Source organism: Limanda limanda, chromosome 13 (genome assembly GCF_963576545.1).
Source record: "Limanda limanda chromosome 13, fLimLim1.1, whole genome shotgun sequence".
Lineage (NCBI taxonomy): Eukaryota > Metazoa > Chordata > Actinopteri > Pleuronectiformes > Pleuronectidae > Limanda > Limanda limanda.
In genome coordinates this window covers 4,712,199-4,723,794 of record NC_083648.1, presented here as the reverse complement: position 1 = coordinate 4,723,794, position 11,596 = coordinate 4,712,199, and the positions used below count along the sequence as shown (strand labels likewise).

Here is an 11,596-nt window from a genome sequence, read left to right as displayed (position 1 = left end):
TGCTGTGTTACACACACTAAGGTTTATTAATAATACTGTCAAGAAATCACAGCTGGAGGAAGTGAAGGTGACAGATTACATGAGAACACGCGAAGGCTTCAAACACACACACACTGCATATAAAGAGGAAATGACAGCTCCTGGTAAGTGTAAAGCTCGAAACTCTGCCTCCTCCATGTGAGTGGATGGGACATGAAAAGTTTTCTATTGTCACACTGCTGTTTGTCTACGTTTCTGAAGATTTGAATTAGTTATTTGATTCTATTAGATGGGAGTGAGATGTCATGATTGACAGCTGAGACTGACAGCTCCACTTCAAACCTCACGCTGGAGTAACTTTGTACTTTAACTTCCTCTAACATCCCATAAATTAATCAAAAGACGTTGGACAAGCAGAGAAGTGGTGATATCACAAACTGCCTTGAACGGTTGGAAACTTGATTATTGCTTCTTCTTTTTTTTTGTACTACTACAACGCATATGCTTTTAAGGATGTTGTTAAGCAGTAGTTAACTTTTATTTATTCTCCTTAAAATCAGTATTTTAAACCATTAAACAAACCGTGGCTCTTTAAATGAGATGTGACATCGCCTGCTGTCTCTGTGAGTGTCTTCACACCTGTGCCTGCATATGTGTGTGTCTGTGTGTGTGTGCAAGTGTGAACACATGCTGCAAGTGTGTGTGTGTGTGTGTGTGGGTGTGTGTGTGCGGGTCTTACTCTGGGTTGCTGTTGCCCACACACTTGAGATAGAACTTCTCTCCCTCTCGGGGCAAATCGCTCTCAGGCTGGATCACTGTGTCGGGTGCATCTGTGGAAGAGAAAACACACAAACACACACGTACACACACACACACACACACACACACAGTAAAGTTACACAACATTCACGAGTGTAAACCTCAGAGACAAAGCCCAGACAGTCTCATTCATCCCTGTCTCCCTCTAGTCCCGTCTGCTTCCTGTAGGCGTCCCCATCCCTCCGCCTCCCTCGATGACATAACTGCTTACGCAACGGCATCACGTTCCCACGGCGACGCAGTACCGCCGGCCCCCCCACTGGGTGGCAGCACCAGCACAGACTCCAGCGAGAGGGTCCCAATTTATAGTCTTATAATTTAAAAAAATGATAACTGTTCCCTTCCTCTTCCTGCTCTGACTCAACTCCGGGCGAGTGCACACACACAGAGGAAGGTGAAGTTCCTGTGTGGTCGTTAGCACCGGGAGCTAATGTGAAGATCACCGGTGCAGAGATCAAACAGCGGAGGGGGGGGGGATGTGCATGTACTGCTCAATCCAGAGAGGAGCGAAGGAGACATGAGAACCAGAGCAGTGGGAGGTCCTGCTTCACATGTTGTGATGACAATTTGACCATTTGGGCATTGATTGATGGAAGGAACCACTTTGATGTATAGAAAGATGAGCAGATGGGATTCCTTTACATATCAGAGTGTTGCTCAAGCAGCTGATTGTCATGTGACTTCCTCACTCACAGGGTCACCTAACAAGGACGTCACATGACACGGGGATGTGAGTGGGTTGTAAAACATTGATCAGAGATCTTTGAATACAGATGTTTCACTCAAGGGGTCTGAGACAGAGCAGGAGACAGGATACTGATCACCTGTTTCTAAAGATCCAAGATGTTAATCGATAACATGTGTTCCTCTCACAGGAGGAGCTTGGAAATGTATAAAAGTGCTGTGTGTCCTGTAGGGTTGCAAAGGGGCAGAAAGTTTCCGGTAAATTTCCTGGAAACTTGCTGTAGTGTGCAGGACTAGTCAGGTAAGTTTCCATGATATTACTGGGGAAAATATATTAGCATGCTGATTGAGGATTGTTCATCTATTCATCTAGCCTATTTCCATTAATCTATCCATCAATTGTAAAATATTTTCACAGACGATTCCAATTGTTTGGCTAACTATTTATATCTCTGGCATTGCATTAGTGTTTTTTTACAAACTTTTTTCTCATCTTATTCTACAGAACAATGCCACGTGCACTATCTCATGTGTGGAGACATTTCACCTCATCCAATGTAGAAGGAAAGGCTGTGTACATTTGAAAATACTGTGCAAAGACCTATGTTAAGAATGACACAACGATGCAGAAGCATATAGTCAAGTGCCCAAAGTTTCCTCAGGGCTCAAATCAGCCTATGACAAAACAAAATGTTTATATTTATGTCTGTATATGAAAAGGTAAATACAGTTAGTATTAATTACCCACAATATTTCCAGTTTATTCCCGTTAATTCCTGTATATTCCTGTCAATTCCTGTTAATTCCTGATAATTCCCGTTAATTCCTGAATATTCCCGGAATTTCGCAACCCTAGTGTCCTGTATGTCATTGCTCATTGTATGATATCTTTGCCATGGTTTTGTACGGTGACACCCATCTGCAGATGTAGAATTAAACTTCCACAAAGAACAATTGTAATGACTTGTGCTTGACTATTGAGAAATTCCCATGACAATCTCCTGTCCTCTCCCTCTCTCCCTGACCCTCCCCTCCTCCTCCCATCCTCATCCCATCCTCCCTTCCCTCCCACAGGCCCGGTGGACTCACACAGCACCCGCAGCGCCTGCTCGCTCCTCTCGTCCCCGGGGGCGAGCGACGGGTGGTCCACGGCGCAGGTGATGAGGGCGTTGTCGTCCTCTCGGCTCACCTCCAGCGTCAGCTCGCTGCTCACGTTGTAGGTGGGGTCGTCGGGCACCGGCTCCACCACGTTGGGGCGTCCTGCGGGTGGAGAGGGACGAGAAGAGCAAGGGGACAGTGAGGAGGAGGAGGAGGTGAGGGTGTACAAAACAAACACACAACACACGAGCTGTGAAGGAGAAACACAGCCTGTACAGTAATTAGGCTGCGGTGGTTTCACCGTGTGGACGTGAACAGAGGTGCAATGACCCCCATTTGTTCCCATTAAATGAAAAATGCCTTTTGTGCAGTTACCTCGTGTCCTTCTGCTTCTGTTCCGTGTTTCACCACGTGCACCAACAATCGCTTCTCTGCACTTTTTAAAGCACTATCCCTCCTTTTCTCTCTTTTTTTTCTGCTGCTGACTCATTCCGTGAAGTTTAATCGTTATATTCAACGAATCGTCTCATCACGTCAAACCTGCAGCTCCTCATCTCAGCTGCAGGGTAACAAGGTCTGAGAGGAGAAACATGACTCAGATGTTTGTTCTGCTCCTGGTCCTGGTCAGACATGTGATTTGAGCAGAGAGGTTATTGATGAGTCCCCTTGTAACAAATTCAAATTCACTAAAAATCCTCCAGCTCATAAAATATGAGGATCTGCTGCATTTCTGTTTGATATATGAATGTAAATTATTGTTTGTATTTAGCTTTTTGAGCTGTTAGTGAGAATTTTTTTTTATAGTTTTTTGTTATGAAGCAATTAAGGGAAATAACCAGACATCTGTTAATTTGTCTGTTTAATGTCATTAATCCCGTCTCATCCATGTTAGCGGATGGGACACAGACCAAAATTAACAAAATCAAAGTACTTCTGTTCATTTTTCCTGCAGGTTTGGTTTAGAGTAGTTATTTGATGCCATAAAAACATCCTGATTGACAGCTCGGACTGCGATTGGTCAAGTGCACACCACGATCACCATCCTGGATATTTTGGCATCATTCTTTCTATACAGGACGAGTTTCTTCTAGCCACACCACTTCTCATATTCCCTCAGCCTGACGTCCCTCAGCAGCCTCCTGGATCCTGTAGGAAAACTTCTAAAGAAAAATTTCAATCTCAAAGCCACTTCGTGCGATCCTCAAACGTCAATGTTGCATGTCAGCGGCTCCGAATGGCAGCGAGCGTGAGCCGAACAGGAATCTGAGCCCCCCCCTCCAACCCCCCCGGTACCCAGAGCCCCTGGAAACGTAACATCAGTAAACTGCACACAGCACTCTCATGTTTACTAACCAGGCCGGGCTGTGATGTTCCCGGCTGACGGACACCAAAGGGACCAACTTTCCTCGGACTCTCCCTCGCTGTTGCTTAGGAGATAACTTCCATTTCACAGGATATAATACCAGAGAACTGAATTCTTCTCTGGCAAGTGAGGAAGAAAAAGTCCAAAGCATCTTAACTACAATCTGTTGCAGCCATATTTCTTTCTCAAATTAGAGTTATGAAACTAGGGTCTGTTTTGACGGTGTTATAATATTCACAGATTCTCGTCCCTGTTTGCTTTTGTTTCCCTTCATATTAAATTTTCTTGGCAGCAGCCGCAGTCTGAGCGGGATCCGAACAGGAGGAGCCGGGCAGGTGTAAGTGTTGGGGGGGGGGGGGGGCTGAGCGGCAGCGGCACAGTCAGACAGAGAGAGAGAGAGAGAGAGAGAGCATAAACACAGTGGAGACTGTCATCCGGAGATTGCACTCTATTGTAAGGAATATCAAACTGGGCGGTCGGAGCGTGAAAGTGGCTGGTGAATCTTGGAGGGTGGAGCAGAACCTTATCACTTTCTCCTGCATGGAGTACCACACACACACACACAGACACACACAGACACACACACTCACACACAGACACACACACACTAAGAGGGGTTCACGCAGGTTCATACATGTACACACACAAGCACGAGCGCATGTAGGTCAAGCTCATGAATAACATATACACAAAGGAGACAGAGATAGCAGTGGGGAAGCTGGTTTGAAAACACACACACTCACACACTATCACACACACACACACGTCTTTTCCTCTTCCTCTCACTTTTACGATCACTCAAACACACAGATATTATAGATGTCTCCTCCTCCGGCTCCTCCAGAGAACTCTTCAAACAGCACTGAATCTAATGACATCTCTCTTTTTATTACCATAACCAGTCGTCTGACCCGCGGAGAAAATTAGTTTACTTTCCAGGAGCATTTCAAAAAAGTCCTATGCCACTCAGAGGACTCATTTCATCTCTCTCTCTCTCTCTCTCTCTCTCTCTCTCTCTCTCTCTGTCTCTCTCTCTCTCTCTCTCTATCTCTCTCTCTCTCTCTCTCTCTCTCTCTCTCTCTCTCTCTATCGCCTTTATTAAAGACCATGTCTCTCCAAAAAAACAGACCAGGGAATAAATAAACCCTGTTTGTTTATTTACCAACTTCCATGTACAGTATTTTTTTTTTTAGAAATCATACAATTGAGTTTTAATAAGTTTCCCAGGCCCAAGGGGTCATGGGAGCCGACTCCTCACATTCATTACTGGGTGGAAAAAAAAATAAGATTCAGTCAGTTTTAAGGTTTTTTTTCTCTCCCAAGACGGCAGTGATGCACATTTATTCATAATTCACAAAATCCTCAGTTCATTATTGGATCATCAGGGCGGGGGTGCGTGTCGGCGGCTGCAAGCGGAGCAACAAGCAATTTGGCCTGGAGGGCTGTAACAGGTCGTGTTATGATACTACTCATAAATTAATAGAGTCTACATCTGAAAAGGTCAGATCATTTAAATTAATTTAAATTGTATTTTTTTTATACAGGAAGATATTGCTCCCCCCCCACCCATGTGTATTTCAATGGATCAGCCACAGTCGCCAGGAAGTTGTTACTGGAAACGGTGGAGGAATCTTAATTTAAAAAAGTAATTTCTCAGCGCTGTGAGCAACAGAAAAAAAAACAATTCTATTTCTGGGGAGGTAATCTCAACACCTGGACAAATAAAATGAAATCCATGTGCATAGCTGGGTGTTATTTAATTGAGCTGATGGGCAGGTATAATTAAAACCTGCTGTAAACTATCTACCCGACAGAAAATGGGACATTTAGAGACGAGCTAATGAACATAGTGAAGCGTTTAGTGGAGAAGTGTTCATCAGGCGGACGGGTACATGAGTGGATGAATGCTGATACTGCTCCATAGAACCGAACAGGCCAATTATCCTCATGTAACACGTCCCTCACGTCATCTTTAAGAGGAAGAACACGTCTGACGGTCACATGTTGATTCTGCTTCTTCTGTTTCAGCAGATGGGACACGGACCAAATTAATTAAATCAAACCACAGGTGAAATAAATCTTCTGGAAGACGCCGTTGGTTTAGGTTTTTGGTTTTTATCACACGGATGTTTGTAGAAGGGTTCATGTTCTGATGAGTTTAGTTTTAATAAGTTATTTGATGCTCATAAGAACATTGTGATTGACAGATTTGATACCAGGGCCAAAAAAACAATCATTATCATTATCATTTATTTACAGTTTACATTGTAGAGGAGAAATAAAGTCTCCTGCAGGTTAAATCCATTCAAAACTAAAGTGTATTTAGTTTTGATTGATTAATTTATCTACAAACAACGATTCACTTTCCGTCCTCAACTCATCATGTCGGTCAATTCAATATTAGTTTATTATATCATTGCCTTATAACATGTTGATGTGACACTTTACTAATATGATTCATAACTATCAAATAATCTGAAAAGGTTACAAATTAATTAAATCAAACCACAGGTGAAATAAATCTCCTGAAAGACGGCATTGGTTTAGGTTTTGGTTTTTATCACACGGATGTTTGTAGAAGTGTTCATGTTCTGATGAGTTTGGTTTTAATAAGTTATTTGATGCTCGTAAAAACATCGTGATTGACAGATTTGATACCAGGGCCAAATAAAACGATCATAGAAGTGGAGAAACTTCATCTATTTTTATTTACAGTTTTCGTTGTAGAGGTAAATAAAGTCTTCTGTGGGTTAAATCCATGTATTTAGTAGTAATTTATTGATTTATCTACAAACCACGATTCACTTTCAATTAAATATTAGTTTATTATATCATTGCCTTATTACAGATTGATGTGTCACTTAACTAATATGAAGCATAACTATCAGATTATCTGCAAAGGTTACAAAGTTCACAAATTATAAAATCATTACAAAAACATCATATCATCAGATATGGTTATAATGACTGATAAATCATTAAATATATATATTAATATTCAATTATATTTTTCCAGAATTAGTAAACGAGAAGTGCAGCGTTCTCCTTATTTAAATATTGAAGCTTGACGATACTCCAGCACTTACTGAAAATTTAATGGCGTTCCCACATTTTTCTATAAAACCTTCTCTGAGCAGAATGAGGAGGTGGGCGACTTCCACCACTTCCCCCCCGGTGGTGGTGCGCTGCAGACGAGTTGCTGCTGACGCTTCAGCCCTCAGGCGTACAATACACCATAAAATAATCATATTAGGAGAATCACAAAGTTATGGATGCAGTAATTACCACGTGCAGCAGGTTGGGCTCTTTAGGAACATGTGGCCGGATCAGAGGTGAAGGAATAAGTTGATTAATTGATTAGTCTCTTAAAAACCTTTTTAGACGAGTTATATCTTGTGTGGAATAACACAAAATAAAGCAGTTTAGATGAATTTGGATTCCCCACAGTCACCTGAGCCGAGGAGAAACACATTTTGATTTGAATGTAAAACTTACAAAGCCCACCCTGAAGGAAATGGAGGATTACTTCTGCTTTCTCTCTTGTAATATGTTTTTGCGACCGGGACGGGTTGCAGCTTGTATTAACTGCATCAGGCCGGGGTCGGATACAGACACTAGAAAACAAGACGCCTGTCGGGTCCGGGTCAGGCTTGGTTGGTTGGTTTTCTCTCGGGCTCTGACGGGTTCTGACAGAAGAAGAATGTGGGCCGAGATTCACTCTACCACATGTGGCTCGGTGGGAATAGAAGAAGAAAAGTAGTGCAACATGTATTTCCTCTAGGAAAGTCTGGGCCAAGATACATTTAAAACCTGTAAAATAACGTTTCTCTATCATCTTAAATTGATTGTGTTGCATTTTAAACTATATTTTAACATTTAAAAAAACTAGTGCTGTCAAACGATTAAAATATTTAATCGCGATTAATCATATTTATGTCATAGTTAACTCGCGATTAATTGCAATTAATCGCAAATTTGTATCTATTCTAAATGTCCCTTCGTTTATTTTTTTCCATAATTTTACTTTCGTTTTCATGCTCCTATCAACATGGACTATGTGAAGCAGGACTGCTTCACATATAGTATTGAAAAAATGTTTACCCTCATCGATGCTGCTAAAAACTTTAATCCTGATGATGTTTTCTTAACACTTGACATCTATTGCACTTCTGTCTCTCACATGTGTCTCTCTGAGGTTTCTACGTATTTTTACGTGTTAAAAGGGTTTTTAGTAGTTTGTCCTGACTCTTGTTGAGGGTTAAGGACAGAGGATGTCTCACCATGTTAAAGCCCTATGAGACGAATTGTGATTTGTGAATATGGGCTATACAAATAAAACTTGATTGATTGATTGATTGATTGATGGAAAAGTGGATTGGCTTGCTTTATGCAAATGTTTTATTTTATTGAAAAACAACATTGCCAAACAGGGCGGTACAAAATAAAATTATAAAGTGCACATTTCAGGTAAACGTAATGTGTTGTTGATGTGAGCGAGTGACAAAGTAAGAGCGAGAAGTGCACATGTTCGTGTAGAGGATAATGAAAGTTACTAAACCACGAAGAAGTTCCGTGTCCTGTGTAGGCGGGGACGCTACAATAGCTTAAAAATATATATTTTAGTTGGCGAAATATTAAAACAAAAAGCGAGAGCAGGTCAGACTGGAGGCGAACACAGATACTGAAGCTGCAGCTCTGCATTAATCATGCGTTAAAAAAATGGACAATGTTAAAATGGGTTTGCGTTAACGCTGTTAATAACGCGTTTAACTGACAGCACTAAAAAAACGTAACTATCCTTCAATAACAGGAACAGATCATTATATTGCCTGAATAATCACCTGCAGCCTGATTCTGGATGGAAAACAAGTGGCAGAGGAGACCAGTTGGACGTGTGTGGGGAGAGCAAACGAAATATGTGTGAGTGAAACTCCTCCTTAATATTCAACATGTCTGCCGGCCGAACGAGACACTTAACCCCCGGCTCCTCCCGCGGAGCCGCTCGGGCGCCGAAAGCTCAAACTCCGGTTGTACTCGGCATCTCGGAGGTGTGAGGACGTGTCTCTGTGAGGAGAAGGTAAAGGACGGCTTAGCGCCGCTCTGCCCGCTCAGCACAAGCCTCTCGCTGCATGAGGGTTTAAGACACATAATCAAAGCAGTCATCACTTTTAGGCTCTAATCGGATTACGGCCCAGTGAGAGCACTGAAGTGTGATTCCAGTATTCATAAGAGGTCATCTGATTCAGGAAAGAGTTCATTAGTCCTTTTACTGCATTACAAAGATGGGAGGACAGATTCTCATCCCGGCTCTAAGTGTTTCCATTTAGTTATAAAGTCTAATTCCACTTTAGCTCAAGTGGGAAACTCACTGTGATGTCAACCACTGGTTTGAGCCTCAAGTTTGACATATTACCAGAAGTAACCATATTTAGAGATGTGGGTGGAGCCTGACTCGAGACCCACACGCCCACCAACACCTGCAGCCATTGGACGGTTACCTGCTGTCAATCACGAGGTATCCATGCACAAATGCATATCTTCTATTTGACGTTAAATGGAACCATAATTTACTACATTAACTGACTTCTATCAAAGACTTCTATACAAAGTGGCGCCCTCTGCTGGTCGTTTGAGAGAATACAGGCTTCAGTCATCGGCTTCACTTTCAGGATCTGCAGTTTACGTCTATTTCTACTATTTCCACTATTCTCTACAATATAAATATAGAAACCGATCTAATCTGTGTTATTGTTATTGTTTTAATTCTCTCACTCTTGTCCCTTTATCTGTCTGTTATCATATCTGTTCTGTAACTCGCTCTGTCACCTTGTGCAATTCAAACAAAATCTATTACGATTATTGTTATTTAAAGGTGTCATTCTGAGCTTTTGTAACTTGTGATTAAGATTTCTCACTATTTCCCTGACGACACATTGACTAATGTGAATCGATTCATAACAAAAATGTGACGGAGGAATCGATGAGGAAGATTAGCGTTGCGGCCTCAGAATTGTTCCACTTCCACAAATTGCTGTAATTGTGGCCGAATTGACTTTCAATTATTTATTTCTGAGAGGGTGTTAACGACAGATCCAGACAGTTTCTCCTGTAATCCTCTCGATCTGGCGTCTGGGCACCGCACCTCAAAAGCTGCAAATGTCTGATATTACATGATCAATATGACAAATGTATTTAATAAAGGATTCTCACAGGAGACATTCTGCTTTATTAGTAGTGGTATTACTTTTATGTTCTCTGATCCAAAGTTATCGGATTCTGGACTTTTACTGGAGCAGAATTTTGCAGAGAAGTGTTTTGTCTTTGTGTTCAGACGAGGATCAGAGCTTTTCTTATTCCCTCCGTATGGACACACGCCCATTTACCCTTCGCCATCCGCCCCACGTCCCGCATTATGACAATTTGGGCCGGTATTCTGCTCGTATGGTTTTAAGTGCCGCCATAAATCCCCATTATCCCCGATCCAATACATCGATGTCACTAAATGATCCATAGCCCTTTCACACAGTACAACTAATACAGTCTTCAAAGCTCTCAGCCTTTCATTCTTCTCAATTACCACTCCCTTTTCCTGCACTCTCTCTCTCTCTCTCTCTTGCTCTCCTCATCCTCGTCGCTCTCCCTCTATATCTAAATCCTCTTTCCGGATTTCTCTCTCCATTTCATCAGCCTCTCCATCCTTCTTTCTTCCCTCTCTCCTGTTGCGTTCTCCAGTCGCCTCTTCTTTGCAACCGGTCGCCCTTTGCTTCATCCTCTCCCCACAATCTGTGTTCCCACCCAGCCGCAAAGCCGCCCGGCTACAGTCTTCTGTGGTTTTACTAATTCCCCCCCACTGCTCTGTCTCTTTCAGTCTCTCTCTCTCTCTTCTGTCTGCTCTTTGCAGCTTCCACCGCTCTCTCAGTATCTTCGCAGTCGCTCTATTTTTATGCACGCACGCTCGTTCACTCACTCCCTCTCTCCGCTCTCTGTTTTTTCAGCAGCCCCTCACTGTCACTTTCTTGATACAAGGCATCACACACACACATACACAAACACACACACACACACACACACACACACACACACACACACACACACACACACACACACTCTACATCTGTGTCACCCTCACCCCCCCTCCTCCATCTCTCGTTCTTTCCTTTACTGTCAGTGAAGCTGTCAGCAAAGCAGTGGTGAGCAGCAGTCTATGGGCTCGTCTTTCCAACACACACACACAATAAAACACACAAACACACACAATAACTGCAGGAATGAGAAGCACAATAACAGCAAACTGACCTGAGGTGCTCTATCGTTATCTTGCCGGAGATGAGCTGTGTGTGACAGTCTGTGCGTGATTGTCATCTGTTCATTACCAGTGTTTGGGTATCAAATCGAATGTGCGTGTGTGTGTGTGTGTGTGTGTGTTGTGTGTGTCTGTGTGCGTGTGTGTGCTAACAATGACTGATTGCTGTTCAGCGGTGTCAGGACGGCTGGGCGAGGCCTGGAACAAACCATCATTCACACGCAGTTGATATCCTTCAAACGTCTCTGTCTGACTCTATTTCAGTCCGGTCTCACTTTCCCTTTTTAAAGGTGCAGTTCACACAAATAACAAAAAACAACATCCAGAGTTCCCGTCACTTTAGAGGCAAG

The 11,596-nt window shown here is 42.6% G+C and overlaps 1 protein-coding gene across 1 annotated transcript in view; it reads right to left on the bottom strand.

Annotated features, from left to right (window-relative positions):
* The window catches only part of cadm3 (cell adhesion molecule 3), a 93,437-nt gene that overhangs the window by 15,888 nt on the left and 65,953 nt on the right, over positions 1–11,596 (bottom strand). The window contains exons 5-6 of the mRNA XM_061084835.1: positions 2,572–2,742; positions 719–809 (exon numbers count right to left, since the gene is read on the bottom strand). Coding sequence (XP_060940818.1) covers positions 719–809; positions 2,572–2,742 — 262 coding nt within the window. The remainder of the gene's footprint in view (positions 1–718; positions 810–2,571; positions 2,743–11,596) is intronic.